This window comes from Tilletiopsis washingtonensis, assembly GCF_003144115.1.
Source record: "Tilletiopsis washingtonensis strain MCA 4186 unplaced genomic scaffold FA09scaffold_10, whole genome shotgun sequence".
NCBI classification, from domain to species: domain Eukaryota; kingdom Fungi; phylum Basidiomycota; class Exobasidiomycetes; order Entylomatales; genus Tilletiopsis; species Tilletiopsis washingtonensis.
Genome location: NW_020312007.1, coordinates 104713 through 122463, shown reverse-complemented (window position 1 = coordinate 122463; position 17751 = coordinate 104713). Strand labels below are relative to the sequence as shown.

The following is a 17751-nucleotide window of genomic DNA, read 5'->3' as shown; positions in this document are numbered from 1 at the left end:
CCACTCTGCCCACTCCCCCCCCCCGGCGGGCGCTGATCTCCTTTGCCCCCTCCTCTCGCGACGACGGACGAACAGTGCAAAGGCAACACTCACCAGCCTCCATTCTCTTCCACGGATTGCCCTCCTTTTCCTGCTCCTCGCCGCGCGAAAGCTGCTGCTTTGTGCGCCTGTCCTTCTCGCCCTTCCTGCCCGCCTCGCCATTCGCCATGCTCGCCTGCTGCTCCTTCTCCTTGGCCTGCCGCTGCAGCGCCGCGCGCTTGAGCGGCTCCTTGGCCTTCTTGGCCTTGAGGCGCAGCAGCTTTGCGCGCTTGAGCAGCGCCGAGGCCGACGGTGCTTCTGCGGCGGCGGCGGCGGCGGCGGCGGCTTGCGCCTGCGCCGCAGCAGCCTCGTCTGCCTCGTCTGCCTCGGCGGCGGCCTTGCGCTTCAGCGACGCTGGTGCGCCGGATGCAAGTGGCGCGAGCGACGAGGAAGAGGCGCCATGCTCATGCTGCTGCTGCGGCGGCGGCGGCGAGGCACTGGCACTGGCGTAGCGCTGCGCCTGCGCCTGCTGCTCGGCACTGCTGGCGAGATGCGCCGGCTTGCGCCCGCCCAGCTTCGTGTAGCGCGTCATTGTGTGTGTGTGTGTGGGTGGGGCAACGGCAAGCAACGCGCTAGAGAGCTCGGCACACGACCTTCGCGGCGAGGCGAGGCCGCGCGCCGCCTTTACTTTTTTGCACAGCCGCCGCGCGGCGGCGCGCGCGCGCGCCGCCGCGTTTCAAACTCTGACTTGCCGACGGCGCGAGAGCGACGAGACGATCGCCAAGGCAGCAGGCATCTCGACTCCACTACAATCAGAACTCAGACCTCCTCGTTCAAAGCAAGGGGGCTCTATTTTACATGGGGCACTCAGCCTGCTTGCCCGCTCCGACGAGCTCAGGCCCAGCCGACGCCCAGCACCACTCTGCCCACGCCTGCCTGCGTCTCGCGCAGCACTTCGCTCCATCCTCGGCGGCGGCGCAGCTCGGCCTCAAAGGCGCGCACGCCGCCGCCGACGCCAAAGTAGAGAATCTTGGCGGCGACGAGACACGTCGTCGGCGAGGCAGCGGGCAAGGCGTGCGGCGCCGAGGCCGACGGCGAGTCGAAGGCCTCGCCTGTCGCGAGAGAAGTGTGGCGCAGGCGCTCGCACAGCCGCGCTTCTTGCGGTGCCGGCGTCGCGCGACAGGCGCGCTGCAGCGTCTCGCACAGCGTCGCCAGCGAGCGGGGCGCATAGATCGTCTCGCTGCTCAGCACCACGTCGTAGCGCTGCTCCAGCCTCAAGGCACTCCAGTCGCCCGAGTCGAAACGCAGCTCGATGTGCTGCTGCGCGAGCGAGGCGACAAAGGCGGCGCGCAGCGCGCCAGAGACGGCAATGTCGCCCGACGAGGCGACGAGATCAGCCGACTCGAACGCTGAGCCCGAAGTCTGCCGGTACGACAAGCTGGCGGGCGAGAAGTACCAGGCGAGCAGCAGGTTCGGGAGCGTCACCTGCACCAGGGGGCAGGGGGGTGGGGAGGGGGCAAGACAATGAGCCACACACCCTCACTGCAAGAGGGCTTGCATACCAAGCGAAAAAGGCACGCACGAGTTGCAGGACCTGGGCGTTGAAGTCGCACAGATGCAGCAGCGTGGCCTTTGCCTCTGCTTGCCGTGCCTCGTGCTGCTGCTGCGGCGGCGCATCACTGAGCGAGAAGAGGCGCTGCAGCAAGAAGGCGCTCGGCACAGCTGTGCCACAGCCCAGCTGTTGCGTGTGATGTGGTCAGGCCCCGCCTCACATTATCCACCGGTCTTGGGCCTGTGCGGGGGCGAGGGCCAGACGAGCGAAAAAAAAGACGCACCTCAAGCACCCTGCATCCCCTCAGCCAGCTCCACGCCTCGCCTGCCGCTTCTGTCCTTGCGCGATCGAGCGAGTCGAGCGCCGCAACGAGGTCCAGGGAGCACTCCCACGTCTTGAGGCCGCCCTCATACACGCCGGGCAGCAGGTCCGATGCCGCGCCGACGTGCGTCTGCTCCTCTTGCGCGGCGGCAGCGGCAGCGGCGGCGCCTTGCCGACGCGGCGTGCCCTCCTCCACGTCGTCGTCGTCGTCGTCGTCGTCGTGCTCTGTCGACGAGGTGAGCACTTGGAAGCGCGCATCGAAGAGATCGCGCCGGAAGATGGGCACGGCGCGTGGCGAGCCGCCCGGCGCGGCGGCGTCGAGGGGCACCGAGAGGGCCGAGTAGGAGATGCGCGATGGCAGCGTGTCCATCTTTTGTGTGGTACATACGCACGACGGTCAGCTGTTGTTCCCCTCCCCCCGTGCCCCCCACCCACAACGCCCAAGAACGGGCCGCAAGCCGCCTCACCAGCTCGTCAAGCGTCCAGCTACGTCCTGTGCCCGCCGCCGCGCCAGAGGTCGAAGGCGAGGCGCAGGCAGTTGCGCCTGCCACGGGCTGCACGGCCGGCTCCTCGGGCGCAAGGCCCGCCTCGCCCTGCTCGTCGAGCGCAAAGGCGAAAGAGAAGGACATGGCCTGTTTGTGGAGGCGCAAACGTGCTGCGGCGGAGAGTGAGGATGAGGGCGAGGGATGAGGGTGAGAGGGAGTCAGCAGCGCGAGCTCGCCGTTGACTTTTCGACTCGGCGCGCCTCTCGCGGTCCCGATTCCCGCACCTGCCTCCGTTGGCGCGGCTTGCTCCACATGCCGCCGCCGCCCTTGCCGCCTTCTTCCTTGCCGTCCACACACCACCCACCACCCGCACCCGTGCCCACGATGCACGCCATCCCAACCCACTCCGCCTCCTCAATCGACTACCTCGCTCTCATCACGCATCTCTCCCACGCGCCGCAGCTGCCCAGCGCCTCGTCGATGCGCAACCAGCTGCTCTCGCACTTCTGCGCGCGCCCCGCGGCCTGCGCCGCCGAGCCCGAGCTCGAGCGCGAGCGCGAGCCGTGGGCAGCGATGCAGCGCTTCCGTCCGGGCAGCAGCACGCTGCTCGTCGGCCATGTGCCGCCGCACCTGCTGTGTGTCGAAGCACAAGCACCAGCGCAGACGCAGGCGTCGGCAAGCGTGCCGAGCGTGCAGAGCGGCGGCCTGTGGGGCGTCGTGCACATCTACACGTCGCCCGGCGCCACCAACGCTCGCGTCAATGTCTGGCTCTCCTCCGAGCCGGCGCTGTACTCCTCGCCGCACGCCTCCTCCTCCTCGAGCTCCTCGGCTCCGCCGCTCTCCGAGCGCTTCGCGCAGGAAGAAGTCTTGCTGCGGCACATGCTGCATCGCCTCCTCCCGCCCGCTCTAGCGGCGCTGCACGCAGCCGGCTCCCTGCCGCCTGCCTCTTCAAGCGACGAGGCGCCAGTCGTCGTCACTGCTACCCTGTGCTCGCTCGAACGCTCCTGGCTCAACTTGATCTGCAGTTGGGCACACGCAGACGTCGGCGCGCTGCAGCCGTTGCGACAGGGCTCGGAGTCCTTGACACCGGCTGCCTCGCACGGCGCGCGCGCGGCGCGCGCGCAGAAGGAGCAGGTCAAGGCGATGTGGGCCAATCCGTGCGTCACGTACCAGTGTGATGCAGAGACACTACGCTTGTCCGAGGAGGCCGGCAAGGGCAAGGAGCGCTGGAAAGTGGCGCCCATCGAGGGCGAGGGAGAGTTAGAGTTGGTGAGTCTTCGCCCTAGTCCCCCTCTCCCTATTGCTCCTCAGCAGAGGATCGCGGTCGGGAGCGTGCAACAGGGAACAGCGCAGATTGCCGTCCGCTGCGTTGCTGGGTGTATGTGAGGTAACTGAACCTCTGGACTTTACTGCCCAGATACGAACGAGCAACAAGATTCCTTTCCCTCGCGAGTACGTCGAGTCGCGAGCACATCTCAGTGTCTTTGTGCGCGATCTCCTCGGGCCCTCCTCTCCCTGCGCCACAGCAGCGGCCGCAACAGCATCGCCAGCGCTCCCCAGCGACGCATACCCGCGCGAGCAAGGCGCAGGGCATGCTGCAGGCTTCGTGTACGCGCACGAAGAGCTCTCTTTGGGAGCGTTGCACGTCACCACTCCCTATCGCCGTCTCGCTTGCCCGCCTGGCATCGGGCGTCTGCTCCTGGCGCACATGGCGCCGCTGCTGCGCACCTGCCTCCGCAGCGCGCTGCAGCGCGCCGGCTTGCGCCCGCAGGACATTGGCGAGGCAATGTGCCAGGTGAGCGCCGACACGGAGGTCATGTCGGGCGCCGAGGGCTTCTTTGAGCGATGTGGCATGCGCAGGGTGAGAGAGACGGCGTGGGTTGGGATTGAGGTCAGCGCGGCTTGACGGCGTCAAGCAAAAGGCGCAGACGGCGCGCTCGCAACGCAAGTGTGCCGTCTTCGTCGTGCAATAGAATGCGTTTTTCCCCTAGAGACCCCCGATCGCTAGCGTTGAGGCTTCTGATGATGTTGCCAAGACGATGGAGGGTGAGAGCTCGCTCATGAGCCCTCGAGGTATACCGCATCCCGCGGAACCGGAGTTAAGCGTGCGGCCGATCATCGGCCGTCGCGCGCTTGCGGCACGCGCTCGGCAAGCGCGGCACGCTGCTAGCTGCCGTCTGCTGCTGTGGGCTGACTCGTGCGGCTCCTGATGCATCGCGATTCGGGCTCAGCGCGGCCTCCAACGCTGGCCGCAGGTGCACTTTGTGCCTTGTGAGAGGGGGTGGCAGCACCAGGGGTTGGTAAAGAGCCGCTGAGGCGCTACACACATGAGGCTAATTCAAGGCCGAGCCCCAACACGCAAAGATTGCGGCTCGGCTCCGAGAGGTGACTCGCGTCTTGCAGGCCACGAGCGGGAAGGCGGCTGCTGGGGCCTCGCGCCCGCGCCTCGGCTTGTACTTGTGCGTGCTTCAGGCTATCGACAGCTGTGAGGGATGAGTCACGCGGCAGCCGCTCAGGCGCCACGAGGTCGAGGCAACGTCCGGACCTCCTGGCTCATCAGGTGCAGCGAGCGTGAGGTGAGGGTGACGCTGCCGCGGCGGCGGCCTGCGCACCGCGGCGTTTTCCCCGGCGGCCTGCCGAGAGGCGCGTCCGCGGCACCCTGCAGCTGCCGGCCGCGGAACGGCGGCCAAAGCACCCCGCAGCGCATGCAGCTCGGCACCGGCGTGCGGCAAACAGCCGTGTCAGCAAGGGCAAGAGCAAGCTGCGTCTGCTGCAGCTAGCGAAGGGTACAAGAAGGCACGCCGCTGACTCGGGCCTCGTGAGGCCCCCAGACCATACGCTCCATCTCTCACACCATCACCACCGCCGTCGCCACATCCCTCACTCTCGTCGCCGCGCCTGCACCGCTCCGGCTGCACCTCTCTGCGCGCCCCACGCTCACGCGCTCCGGCATGTCCGCCTCCAGCGCCGTGCGCGCCTCGCACGACGGCGCCGGCACGGGCGCCAGCACGCTGCCTGCGTCGCGGCGCGCGTCGGCGACGAGTTCCGACGGCAAGGCGCCCGTCTCGGCGCCCGACAGCGCAGACGCCGCTGTTGCTGCCGCCGCGGCACCGCAGGCGCCCGCTCCGGGCGCCGCAGCCGGCGAGGACGGCCTGGTGCGCGGCGCCGACGGCAAGCCGCTGCATCATCTGCAACAAGGCGTCGTCCACATTCCCAAGAACCGCCTGTGGATCGTCATGCCGGGCTTGATGCTCACGGTGTACTGTGCGTAATAGCCTCACATGGGCCCGCGCAAGAAGCAGGACTGATAAGGGAGACATGTGGCAGTGGCAGCGCTGGACCAGACGATCGTGTCGGTGGCACTGCCGACGATCGTGGAGCAGGTCGGAGGCGGGCCGTCGACCTTCACCTGGGTCGCCAGTGCCTAGTGAGTCTGCAGCGTGGGTCGTGTGTAATTCGTTGGCTGATCATGCCTCTGCCAGCCTCCTCACGGCCACGTCGCTTATTCCCTTCTGGGGCCGCCTCTCCGACATCCTCGTGCGTCTCATGTGTTCGCTGCTCTCAGCCTTGCTCATCCAACTGACTCGTCATCGCAGGGCCGACGCATCATGCTCTGGATCGCCATTCTCATCTTCCTCTTCGGCTCGGGCATGTGTGCGGCGGCGCAGTCGGCCACGTGGCTCAACATCTGCCGCGGCGTACAGGGCGTCGGCGGCGGCGGCATCATTGCGCTGGCTCAGATTGTGCTTGGCGACATCTACACGCTCGAACAGCGAGGTGCTGCCCAGGGCCTCTTTGGCGCCGTGTGGGGATTGGCCAGCGTTTCGTACGTAACCCTCCCCTCTTGGTCTCACGCAGATGACGCTCATCCTCTGCTTGCAGCGGCCCGCTCATCGGCGGCGCGATTGCCGACGCCACAACGTGGCGCTGGCTGTTCCTCATCAACCTGCCGCTCGGCGTCGTGCCGTTCGTCGTGCTCTTCTTCAACCTCAAAGTCAACAACACGCGCAAGCGCACTCCTCGCGAAGTCTGGGCCGAGTTCGACGTGTACGGCTACCTGCTCCTCCTCGCTGCGATCGTCACGTTCCTTCTCGGCTTCATCTACAGCGAGATCGAGACGTTCGACTCAGCACGCACGATTGCCCTGCTGGCCGTCGGCGGCGCGCTGTTCCCTGTCTTTATCTGCTGGGAGTTCTACGCCGAACGTCGTTGGCCGGGACTGCGCCCCATCATCCCCACGCGCCTGTTCCGGCTGCGCACCACCGTGCTCGCGCTCGTCGGCGTCGTCTGTCACGGCATCGCGTTCTTCGCCGCGGTGAGTGGTGCCGGCCTGCACTGTAGACCGCCCCCCCCCCCCGCACAGCCCCTGCTGACGCACTCGCTTGCCCAGACGTTCTACATTCCAGTCTACTTCCAGATCCTCGGCAGCTCGCCGATCTTCTCGGCCGTGCAGCAGCTGCCCTTCTCGCTCGTCTCTGCCGTCGTCTCTGCCCTTTCCGGCCTGACCATGACCAAGACGCGCGCCTACCGCCCCGTCTTCATCGGCGGCTTCGCGGTCTACTTTCTCGGGCAGGGCCTGATGATACTGCTCGATGCCGACTCCAACAAGGCCACGCAGGAGATTACGATTCTCATTGCCGGCATGGGCCTCGGATGTCTCTTCCTTGCGCCGACGATTGCCATCACGGCGGCGATGCCGCACACCGAGATGGCAGCCAGTGTCAGTGCCATGGCCATGGTGCGTTCCACCAGCGGCGCACTCGGCATTGCCATCGCAGGCGCCATCTTCTCCGCGCGAGTCCGCAGCGGCGCCGCTGGCCTTGTCGGCTTCGAGCCGCCCGAGAACCCGACGGCCGACATTCGCGGCATTGCCTCGCTGCAGCCGCTCGAGCTGCGGCGAGAAGTGACGGTGCTCTACGCCGACGCCGTGCGCACGCTCTGGATCATCCTCACGCCCATCGTGGGCGTGGGATTCCTGGCGTCGCTCGGCCTCAAAGGCTACTCGCTCTCACGACGCAACGTGCACGCGGGCGCGGAGGAGAAGGACAAGAAGGCAGACGCCAACGACCCGGAGAAGCAGGCGCACGTGGCAGACGCCGCAGAAGAGGCAGACTCGGACCTCGAGGGCACGCATGACTCGACGCTCCACTCGACGGCTGACTCGGCGCCCGTGCGTACTGGGCTGGACCCGGCGCACAAGGCGTGAAGAGCAGCGCATGAGCAGCGATGCCTGGACTACATGATGCCATCGGACACACAGCGCGCTCGTTGCTGTGCCTTCATCCTGTTGCGCTCTCATAGCAATTTGCATACCTCATGACCGCGACCGTGCTGCTGTTGTGTCTGCCGCTGGGTGCTGGCAGGGGCTGCGGAGAGGCAGGGAGAGGTAGATGATGGATGCAGGGGCGCCATCGATCAAGCTCTGCGACGTACTCGAGTGCACGGGCCGGCCGGCAGGCGCGCCTTCAGCGCACCAATCTCGCAGCCGCTGCCTGCTGTCGCTGCGCGAGCTGTCTCGTGTCGTACGACCTCGAGGGCAACGGTGCTCTGTGCGCTTTCTGTGCGCCCTTGCACAGTGCAGAGCAGCAGGTGAGAGGACGGCCTCTTGCGCCTCGTCGGTCTCGCGGCGCACTTCAGCTCTGCCTCAGGGGGCCATGCCGTGCACGTGCCGCGGCGGGCCGTTCATGATGACGCTGCTAGCCCTCTTGCGAGCGCTGCTGCTCTCGAGGGGAGCTCTTCTCCCGCGAGCCGCCGCCGTGGCCTGCTGCTGATGTCTGTACTGTGCTGGCTGCTGGCTGCTGGCTGCTATCTCCGGCGCAGCCTCAGAAAATCTGCCGAGGCAGCATGCAGCACGCTGCAGATCTTCTGACGGCCGGCGCGCCGGTCCGACGACAGCCGGCCGCGGCGCCGCGTGCGTCATGCGCCAGAATTTCGCGCGTCATGGCGGTGGAGCGCGGCGAGTAGAAAGGGCAGGCCGCCAGCGCTCAGCCAGAAGCGCTATCGCAGCGAAGGCGACGGCCGATGGCACACGACACACAGCGAGCACGCCAGCAGCATGCAGGGTGCAGCCGCAGAAAGGACGCCTGTCGAAGGGCGGCGCTGCTTCGGCCGTAGGCACGGCGGCGTCGTCTGGCTATAAGACACGGCAGCGGCAGCCCGAGATGAGCCGGTTCAACCCCACCACCACCACCTCACACCGCACCATGACTGCCTCCTCCTCCTCCGCGCCCATGGTCTCGCTCGGCCGCTCGTTCCGCGGTGACAAGTCCTCGGGCCGCATCGCCGCCCACGATGCCGGCGAGGTGCCGCTGCAGGCGCACGAGGTACTCATCGACATTGTCGCGTCTGGCCTTTGCGGCACGGACCTGCACTACCGCAAGGCCAGCATCGGCCTGGGCCACGAGGGCGTCGGCGTCGTCAGCCAGGTCGGCGGCGGCGTCGAGAGCTTCAAGAAGGGCGACCGCGTCGGCTGGTGAGTGCAGTCGTTCTGCTGCCATCCCGGATGTCTATGCTCACGCTGGCATTCTAGGGGCTACGTGCACGGTGCCGACCTCACCTGCGACAATTGCATCCGCGGCGTCGACACGCTCTGCCCAAACCGCAAGCTCTTTGGCGCCAGTAACACCCAGCAGGGCTCGCTGGGCGACCACTATGTCATTAACGCCCAGTTCCTCCACCGGATCCCCGACTCGCTGCTGCTCAAGCACGCCGCGCCGTTGCAGTGCGCCGGCGCCACGGTGCTCAGCGCCATCGTCAACTCGGGTGCGCAGCCGTGGGACCGCGTCGGCGTCGTCGGCCTCGGCGGCCTTGGCCACCTCGCCCTGCAGTATCTCGCGAAGATGGGGTGCGACGTCGTGGCGTTCAGCGGCTCGGACTCGAAGCGCGACGAGGCACTGCGTCTCGGCGCTAAGGAGTTCGTCGCTGCCAAGGACGGAGGCCTCGAGAAGCTCGCCAAGCCCGTCAAGTATCTCTTCGTCTCGACGTCGGTGCAGCCAGACTGGGACGCGTACACCAGCGAGAAGGTCATGGCCAGCCGCGGCACCGTCGTGCCTCTTTCCGTCTCGCCTGAGCCGTTCAGGCTGAAGTCGTACCAGAGCATCATCTCGCGCGAGCTGCGCATCATGGGCAGCGTCGTTGCCAGCCGGCCGCTGCACCGGCAGATGATCGAGTTCTCGGCGCGCCACGGCATCCAGCCCATCATCGAGGAGCTGCCGATGACGGAGGAGGGTGTCAACGAGGCGGCGGACCGCCTCGAGAAGGGCGACGTGCGCTACCGCTTCGTGCTTGTGAGTAGCCCCCGCCCCCGAAGATCATCTGATGCTGTACTCACCCTCATTCGCCTCGCAGATCAACGAGAAGCACGCTGACCCGCTGGACAAGTCGAGCAAGTAATGCACCCCCTTTCCCCACTGCCCAGCCTCTCTACACACACACGCTTTTGATATACAATTGATCTCGCTCGACCCTAAAACGTCCGCTTGTCCTGTCCCACCACCGGCCATGACCGCTTGCCGCCGGCCGGCCGCAGGAGATTGTCGACATGCTTTGCCTCCTCCTCCTCTCTGAGCCGTTCCTTCTCCTCCGCCTCCTTCATGCGCTCCGCCAGGATCGCCCGTTGCGACTCCTTCCTCTCCTCTGCGCGCTGCACCTGGTGCACTGTCGCGGGCCGTCCCGGCGCCGTGGCAATGTCGGCGGAGGAAGAGGAGGGCGCTGCGGGGTCGCCCGAGCCGTAGTAGAGCGTGCCGGCAATGGCGGCGACGATGGTGGCGCCCTGCAGGCCGACACGCCAGCGCAGCGCCTTTTGGAAGTTGACGCGGTCGCCCGTGCGCAGGTAGTGCGAGGCGTAGAGGAGCGCGCCGACGGTGAGCAGCGAGCCTGACGAGGAGCGTCAGCCAGGACGCTCGCACAGTTGCGCAGCGAGACCTCGGGCGGGTGTGTGGCGGATCATGCGAGCATCTTGCCGTGCAGTAGTCCAGACCGCATACAGTCCGCAGCGGGAACGCTAGCTACACCGCATACACACCAAGACTCGCACGCCGCGCTTCTGGCTGTGCAGCTAGCCGGCGCACATACAGCCCGGTACAGTCGCAGCTCGGCCTTCACTCTCTCTCTCTCTTCTCTCCCGCCTGCGGCGCTGCCAGCAATGCGACTCACCGATCGGCACTGCCGGCTCCTGCTTGAGCTTTCGAAACAGCTTGCTCTTGCCGCTCTCGTCGACGTAGCCCTGCTGCTGTGTGCCGATCTCCGAGGCACGCGCCAGCCGCTCATGCTCGTCGCGCAGCGTGGCGCCGCCGTTCCATGCGGGGGCTACGGCGGGCGGCGCGTCGCTGGACTTGGGGATGGGCACTTGAGAGGCCATGCTGGGTGAGCGTGGAGGTGGTAAGGGGGAGAGCTTGGAGCAGGAGAGAGCTCGGAGCGCCCGGGCCGCCCGCGTGATGTGGAGCAGGCACAGCCCCTGCTTGCGTAAGCATCGCACGCCGCACGTGATGAGCAGCGAGCTGGCTTCCATCCTCTTGCTCACGCCTGCGCAGCCGAGGGGAACAGGAGCATCAGCAGCAGGCAGCCTGTCACATCACTCGTCTAGCGTGGAACTCCAGGGCCCAGAATAAGAATCAGGTCGGGCGCCGGGCGGAGTACGGCTGTCTGCCTGTGGTACGCGCGCTGCAGCGAGAGCAGACACGCTCACGGCGGGCCCACGGCGCCGGCTCCAACGAGGACGTGCAAAAGCAGCAGCAGCATGAGCGAAGCAGCAGGCAAGCAGGAAGGAGCGGCCTCAGCGACGAGGGACAGAAGAAGACAGCAGCAGACGACGCCCGGTGCCGTCTCCTCTGCGGCTGGTTAGGACCGGCTGAGACGCGCTACATACCCGCGCTGTAGGCACGCGGCGCACCTCGGGAGCGCCTCGCTCTCGCTTTCGCGCGTCGCGGCGCGCACGGAGCCGTGCCTGTAGGCCCGAGGGTCTCGTTGTCACGTAAGCTCCACGTCCTCCACGGGCCCAAGCAGGGAGGTCTCGCCGCAGCACAGCACCTCGACTGGACGGCGTCTACGATGCTGAGGATGCCGCTGCGGGCTGTCGCAGCGACGCAGAGAGGCGCGAGGTGCAGCGGTGCTCCCACCGGGGCCGCAGACGCAGGAAAGCCCACCGAGCAGGAGAGGACGCCTGCTGGGCGCCAAGTCGGCTCTGGCGTCGGCGCCGGAGAAAAGGCACGACGAGCCAGCGCAGCACTGCTCTCCTCCCGCTCTCTTCATGCTTCGCCCTTCTCGGCTGTCCACCTGGGCGCCGTAGAGGCGCTCTCTGCATGCCTCGTGCGCTGGGTGCGCCTTGCATGCTGCGGCTGCCCCTGCGGAGAGAGGGGTGGGTGCGAAGCCAGCTGCGCCGGCAGACGTCGGAGCGCGGCTTTAGCGTCGCGTGCAGGCACGGTGTGCATGCTCTCACGCGTGCACGGATGAGGCGATAACAGCGCTCATCGAGGCGAGACAGCGACGCAGCGACGATCGACGACGATGTCGGAGAGGAGGTCAAAGGCACGAAGCTGCTGCGGCAACGCTCCCGGCGGCTGGCTGAGATTCTCAGAAGCAATGAAGGGCCGCGCCCTGAGGCAGCGGCAGAAGGCAAAGTGCTGACCGCTTAGCCAGAGTCTGAGTGCACTTTTACGCAAAGTGAGGAGCGGTGCCGCGGGGGACGAGGGCAGCATCAGAGCGCGGTGCAGCGGATGGCGCCTGTTCTTCGCTCTGCCGCTGCTGTGCCTGCGCCGTGCTGCGCGCGCTCCTCCGCGGGCGGCGCGGCGCGGTGCGGAGAGGCGGAGGTGAAGCGAGGCACGCTGCGTCTGCCTGCGGCTCTGGTGCTGCACCTGGTGCTGGGCGGGCAGCTGACCCGCCAGCGCCGCCGCGCCCGCCGCGGCGCCCGCCGCGCCCGCACCCGACGTCAGCCAGCCCGCAGAGAGCTGCATGAGAGACAGCGCGGCGCAGCAGCCGCGCACGTCGTCGTGCGGGCGCGGCGGCTGCGGCAGCGAGCCGTCGGCAGCGGGCTGGCGCACGCCATCTCTCGCCTCGCTCTGCACCCTCACACCCGCACACGCAGCACCAGCTGCCCCGCCCTTGCACCTCCTACCCGCACACGACACCTCTCGCCGCTGCTCGACGACGCCGCGCGCACGTCTCGCACGCCTGCGCCACCGCGCACCCGCATCTCCGCTCTCCGTCGCGCTGCCCGCGCTGCCCGGCGCGCGTCGCTGCAGCCATGAACTGGACCTCGCACTCTGCCTTTCCCGGCAGCAACGGGCATGCCTGGCCCGGCAACGCCATGGACAATGGCAACGGCGCGCCGCCGCTCGTGCGCGTCGGCCAGGGCCACGGCGACGGCGCGCAGCCGGCGTACGGACGCGAGCTCAGCGCCGACAGCAACGACGACGGCCTGCCGGCCGGTGCGCACTCCAGCGTCGGGCCGATCCGCGACAACAAGAACGTCGCGCAGCCGCCAGTGAAGAGCGCATGCACCTTCTGCCGCTCGCGGTGAGTCGTCTGCTGCACGTGAGGTGCACAAGCGCCCAGCTGACACGCCTCGCTCCCTCCAGCAAGTCGCGCTGCAACGGCAAGAACCCGTGCGCCGCGTGCATTGCACGCGGGCGCGAGGACGACTGCTGCTTCACCATCAGCCGCCGCGGCGGCAAGCCGAAGCCCAAGGCAGACCGCCGTGAGTCTGACACGCGTCGTGCATCCTGCAGCGCCTTGCTGACGCGGTCACAGTCGGCCCGCTCGAGAGCCACATGGAACAGCTGTTCAGCCTGGCAGACATGACGACGGCCGTGCGCGTGCCTGGCGAGGTGGCCGGCCTGCGGCACTATCAGAACCTCACGCCCGAGGACAGCGGCTGGACGGGGCCTGATCTGAGCCTCTATCCGGGCCTCACCTACGGCGACATGACCACGGCTCTGCAGTCGCAGATGCCGCACCACGCAGGGCCGGGCAGCGTCGGCTCGTCGGGCAACAACAACAACGCGCCAACGTGGAGTGCCGGCAGTGCTGCAGCGCCGCTCACGGGGCTCAACGACTACGCGCCAGCATCGCCGCCCGGCGGCACGCAGTCGCTGCTCGCAGAGTACTTCCGCTACATCTACCGCTTCATCCCCGTCTTCCTCGCGCCGGCGCACGTCGGCTCCGTGGCGTCGGCCATGTCGCCATCGAGCCCCTTCTTGCTGGCCATCCAGGCCGTCATCCCCTTCCTGCGCGAGGAGCCGCTGCAGGACGGCATGCACCCGAGCCAGGTCAACTTCGGCTCTGCCAAGCACGAGCGCGTGCGCGAGACAACGACGCGCTTCGAACGCATGGCCAGCGAGGCCATCGATGAGGCGCTCGAGCGCATCGAGAGCTCGAGCGAAGACGCTGGCACGAGCGAGGCCATCACGCTGGAGGTCATCCAGGCGCTGTCTGTGCTTGTCATTTATGAGGTGAGTCTGGGCGCGCACGAGTGGCAGCCGGGCCGCAGACTGATGCTCTTGTGCTGCGCAGTACGGAAGCGGACGGGCGTTGAAGGCGCGCCTCAAGGCGGACCAGGCGCTCGGCCTGGCCATGTCCAAGGGCTACCACCAGGCCACGCCGCCGAGCAGCGCGGCGATGCAGACGCCCTCGAGCTTCACGACGCCGCGCGAGTCGGCCGGCATGGGCACGCAGCACCCGTACAGCCGTGCCGCTGTGGCGCACGTGCGGGAGATGAAGAAGCGCGTGTGGTGGACGGTGTGGAGTCTGGTCATGTGGTGCGCGTGAGTACATCTCGCGGAAGCAGCTTCAGTGCCGGCACAAACTGACGCCTTGCCGCAGATACAACACTGCCCGCGCGCCTACTATCCGCGCAGACGACCCGCGCGTGCGCATCGAGATGCCGGCGTGCAAGGACGACTCGGCGTGGGGCAGCAATGTGCGCTCGCTGCAGGCGCTGCTGCTGGTGCAGGACCGCGTGCTGGCGCTGTCGCACGTCGACGACGCAGACGAGCCTCTGTCGGCGCTCAATGCTGCCACCTCGCCCACCTCCTCCATTTCTGCAGCTTCGCCGCACAACAACCCGCGGCACGCCTCGGCCAGCCCGCACTCTAGCTCTTCTGCGCCCGTCATTCCCTCTTCCTTCTCCAGCCTGCCGCCCATGGCGAGCCGCAGGGATATTCTGCGCTCGATGGAGGACATCGATGCGGCGCTGCAGGAGCAAATCGCTGCCATCGAGGCGCCGGGCGCCAACCTTGGCGGCGCTATCGGCGCCCACAGCCGTGCCGACGGTCGGGCCAATGCGAGCCCCGACGACATCGAGGAGGATCTGGCGCAATACCTGCGTGCCAGTGCGACGATCCAGCTCTACACGTCGTCGCTCACGCTGCACCTGGGTCAGGCGTTCCAGGGCGCCAGTCTCTTTGAGCGCAAGCTCTGCTTCCTCAGCAGCGTCAACGAGAGCGCCGGCTCTACAGCCGCATGCCAGGTGCCAGTGCCCGACGCGTTCCTCGACGAGACGGGCAACGGCCTGGACGGCGCGTGGATGTCGCAGCAGGAGCAGCAGCAACAACAAGCTCTGGCGCCAGCACCGGCACAGGACCTGTACGCTCGCGGACCCTTCCTGCCGCGCCTCAGTCTCGAGCGCTGCGTGCACGCGAGTAAGCGTCTCCTCGAGATCGCCCACCACGCCAGCTCCAAGCGGGATCTGAGCCCGAATCCGTTCAACGGCTGCTCGCTCGTCCGTGAGTCTAACAGCTCACCGCAGCCTGCCTTACCGTCCCTGACATCACCTTCCGCACAGTCATCTCGTTTGTGTGCCTCATGCAAGCACTGGCCATCTCGGGCGGCGGCATTGCCGACGACGAGACGTTCGATGCGCAGCCGCACAGCAACTACCCTCGCGAGCTGCTGCTTTCCGCACAGGGCGCCACGGCGCTGTCAAGCGGCAACGCGCAGCCATACGGCGCGGAGACGTCCGGCGGCGGCTCTGGCCAGCAGTGGCCTTATCAAGGCGCGGCAGGACCGCACGCCGACGCTCTGCGCCTGCAGCGCCTCGAGCGCATCTGGCAGCGCGTCAAGGAGGCACACGACACGCTTGCGCGCCTGGCCGACGTCTGGCGCATCGCGGCGCCGATGGTCACCGAGATCTCGTCGTGCCTGTCTGCCTCGCGCGCGCTGCTCGCGGCGCCGTCGGGCAACGGCCACATGGGCGCCTCGGACTTCAGCGGGCGCTCGCAGCCCGACCAGCAACAGCAGCGGATACAGGCGCAGCAGCCGCAGCAAGGCTTCGGACATCAGCAGCTGCACTCGGGCCAGCAGATGCGCAGCCAGCACGAGCAGCTGCCGAGCGGCATGATCTCGCCCGACGGCATCTGGCCCTCGGTGCTGCACACGCCCTTCTGAGCGTCTGCGCCGCCATAGCCGCGCCGTCGCTTCATTCTCTTCACCCGCCGTCGTCACCCTGCTGTCACCCTCCGAAGCATTCCCTCCGCCATCCCGCATCACGTCGCTGCCTCAATCGCGCGCACACTATATGTTCTGTACTGCCTCGGACGATCTGAATCCGAGACGAGATACTACGACTTGGGCACCCACGAGATGCCCGACGAAGGACAATTGTCAGTGCCCGAGATCGGCGCCACGCGCGTGAAGGCATCGGCAGAGGTGCTGCGCCCAGTCGTTTCATGGAAGTGCCAGGCTTCGGTGAGCTTGCCTGAGCGGCAGCGGAAGGCGGGCGTGTAGCCAAAGGCTGCCTTTGCGCTGCGGGCCCGGACGACACGGGTCAGCTGTGCGGCACACAAAGGCGGACGAGGGATGCTCACGCAGACTGCAGCTGTGACTTGGTGTAGGTCTTGCTCGACGATGGGTAGATGCCCTTGGCAGTGAAGGCCTTGTACAGATTGAGGCCCTTGAAGAGGTCGACGGCGGTGGTGAAGTAGTCCGCCTGCGCGACGATGTCGGTCAGCATATCGGTCAGCAGCGGCCGTCACAGCCCACGCACGAGGTCCTCATTGGTGCTGTAGCTGGAGCCGTAGCACTTCGGCGCCAGCGTCGAGACACACGTGCCGTGCTTGTTCCACTCGTGCGACCAGAATTGGTTGTTGTCGCCGTTGACGTCTGCGGCACATCCGAGAGGATCAGCGCTGGCTGGCACAAGACGGAGACAGACGACGCACCGAGCCAGTACTGGTTCATGAAATCGAGCGTGTCGGTGGCGCCGGCGCTCTGCAGTGCACCGGCAATGTCGGCCACGTTGCGAGACGAGTCGCAGTCGCTGTCGTAGCCGCCGCTGCAGGTGTCTGGCAGCATCGCAGACGTGAGCATGAGGCCGTGCCCATCGCCGCGCACGGAAACGCACCGGGCCAGAGGCCATGCATTGTGAAGGAGTCGTCGGGGCCCGTGGCCGGCGAGTAGTCTACAGAAGTGGTCAGCGCTGCAGCACACAATGTGTATGCCCGTCTGCGACGCACCCCAGAAGGTAGTGAGCAGCAGCAGGCCGCCGGGCGTGTTGGTCTGGCACGCATCCTGGCTGCACGGCGACGAGCAGGACAGGCAGGCGCGCTCGGTGAGGTACGGCAGGGCGGCCCTGGCGGCAAAGGTGCGAGTCAGCAAGCAAGAGACAGAGATAGACAGCCGCAACGCACGCAACGGCACTGCGAGCGAGCGAGGGCAGCTTCATGTCGGTGGCAGAGGGCGGCGGTGCGGCGAACGGCAGGAGCGGGAGCGCGAGGAGGATCTGGGGCAGACGCATGGCGAAAGACAGCGGAGCAGCGGCTTTATGTAGGGACGACGAGGTGCCTGCGACGGCAGAGGCAGACTGGAGGAGTGAGGCAGCTGGTGCTGAGGCAAGAGCAGCACGGCGAGCCGCCGGCGGGAGGCAGCCGGCGGCAGCGCACCCCGCCAATCGGGCACTTCGCCGAGGCAGGCACGCTAAGGCACCCTCCCGGCCAACTCTGCGCGGCTGTACTGTCTCTGAGCTCCCATCCTGACTCTCAGTTGACTCGCACTTCGCTTCGCCTTGCCCCGCCGCCGTGTCTACTTTCACCTCCGCAGCAAGCAAGCACGTTCGCCGACGCCGGCGCACTCTTAGCGCGGCCCGCACGCGCCAGCCCATCACGGGCCCCATGGGTCAAAAGGCAGCGCCTTCAGCTGCATCTCGGGGCAAAGGAGCACGCGTGGGCCACGCTAGCGCCGCCTCCTGCTTCTTCCTCCGACACGGCATGAGATTTCTGTCAACAGAAGGATGTCAGGAAGCCTCACACTTGACTGCTTCTGGGCGGCTGATGCGGAGAAATGGGAGCAGCGCACGGGCTGCTGCGCCAGCGGCGACAGAGCCGCCGGCACCCAGACGGTGGCCCCCGGCCCGAAGCTACACCACGCATGGAAGCTCCGCCCGAC

At 67.4% G+C, this 17751-nt stretch overlaps 9 protein-coding genes across 9 annotated transcripts; 5 read left to right on the top strand and 4 right to left on the bottom strand.

Annotated features, from left to right (window-relative positions):
• Positions 1–93: 93 nt before the first annotated feature.
• FA09DRAFT_338538 (hypothetical protein) lies at positions 94–610 on the bottom strand (the record flags this gene model as incomplete). Its single annotated transcript, XM_025744119.1, has 1 exon — positions 94–610. A coding segment is annotated over one exon (517 nt), but the record flags the coding sequence as incomplete, so codon positions are not given.
• A 232-nt stretch (positions 611–842) lies between these two features.
• Positions 843–2583, bottom strand: FA09DRAFT_329740 (hypothetical protein). The gene is made up of 4 exons (XM_025742299.1): positions 2359–2583; positions 1854–2261; positions 1601–1756; positions 843–1503 (listed from the first exon to the last, which is right to left on the bottom strand). The coding sequence occupies exons 1-4, from the start codon at positions 2518–2520 to the stop codon at positions 913–915; spliced, it is 1317 nt and encodes a 438-aa protein (XP_025598386.1). The 5' UTR covers positions 2521–2583; the 3' UTR covers positions 843–912.
• A 144-nt stretch (positions 2584–2727) lies between these two features.
• Positions 2728–4369, top strand: FA09DRAFT_329739 (hypothetical protein). The gene is made up of 2 exons (XM_025742298.1): positions 2728–3645; positions 3794–4369. Exons 1-2 carry the CDS (start codon positions 2761–2763, stop codon positions 4280–4282), a joined length of 1374 nt encoding a protein of 457 aa, XP_025598385.1. The 5' UTR covers positions 2728–2760; the 3' UTR covers positions 4283–4369.
• A 1147-nt stretch (positions 4370–5516) lies between these two features.
• FA09DRAFT_307837 (MFS general substrate transporter) lies at positions 5517–7895 on the top strand. Its single transcript, XM_025740568.1, has 6 exons — positions 5517–5640; positions 5704–5803; positions 5859–5913; positions 5973–6202; positions 6259–6691; positions 6767–7895. The coding sequence occupies exons 1-6, from the start codon at positions 5613–5615 to the stop codon at positions 7580–7582; spliced, it is 1662 nt and encodes a 553-aa protein (XP_025598384.1). The 5' UTR covers positions 5517–5612; the 3' UTR covers positions 7583–7895.
• Positions 7896–7975: 80 nt separating this feature from the next.
• Positions 7976–8335, bottom strand: FA09DRAFT_329737 (hypothetical protein). The gene has a single exon (XM_025742297.1). It carries the CDS (start codon positions 8294–8296, stop codon positions 8021–8023), a length of 276 nt encoding a protein of 91 aa, XP_025598383.1. The 5' UTR covers positions 8297–8335; the 3' UTR covers positions 7976–8020.
• A 244-nt stretch (positions 8336–8579) lies between these two features.
• On the top strand, positions 8580–9768 carry FA09DRAFT_338534 (putative NADP-dependent alcohol dehydrogenase; the record flags this gene model as incomplete). The annotated part of the gene is made up of 3 exons (XM_025744118.1): positions 8580–8848; positions 8906–9662; positions 9724–9768. The coding sequence occupies 3 exons, from the start codon at positions 8580–8582 to the stop codon at positions 9766–9768; spliced, it is 1071 nt and encodes a 356-aa protein (XP_025598382.1).
• Positions 9769–9786: 18 nt separating this feature from the next.
• FA09DRAFT_17099 (hypothetical protein) lies at positions 9787–10288 on the top strand. The gene has a single exon (XM_025739291.1). The coding sequence runs from the start codon at positions 9917–9919 to the stop codon at positions 10253–10255; it is 339 nt and encodes a 112-aa protein (XP_025598381.1). The 5' UTR covers positions 9787–9916; the 3' UTR covers positions 10256–10288.
• Positions 10289–12616: 2328 nt separating this feature from the next.
• On the top strand, positions 12617–15756 carry FA09DRAFT_338532 (hypothetical protein; the record flags this gene model as incomplete). Its single annotated transcript, XM_025744117.1, has 6 exons — positions 12617–12888; positions 12951–13069; positions 13123–13823; positions 13885–14135; positions 14194–15095; positions 15155–15756. The coding sequence occupies 6 exons, from the start codon at positions 12617–12619 to the stop codon at positions 15754–15756; spliced, it is 2847 nt and encodes a 948-aa protein (XP_025598380.1).
• A 173-nt stretch (positions 15757–15929) lies between these two features.
• Positions 15930–17176, bottom strand: FA09DRAFT_318309 (ribonuclease T2; the record flags this gene model as incomplete). The annotated part of the gene is made up of 7 exons (XM_025740902.1): positions 16998–17176; positions 16824–16939; positions 16712–16768; positions 16530–16652; positions 16355–16470; positions 16176–16297; positions 15930–16113 (listed from the first exon to the last, which is right to left on the bottom strand). The coding sequence occupies exons 1-7, from the start codon at positions 17102–17104 to the stop codon at positions 15930–15932; spliced, it is 825 nt and encodes a 274-aa protein (XP_025598379.1). The 5' UTR covers positions 17105–17176.
• Positions 17177–17751: the final 575 nt, after the last annotated feature.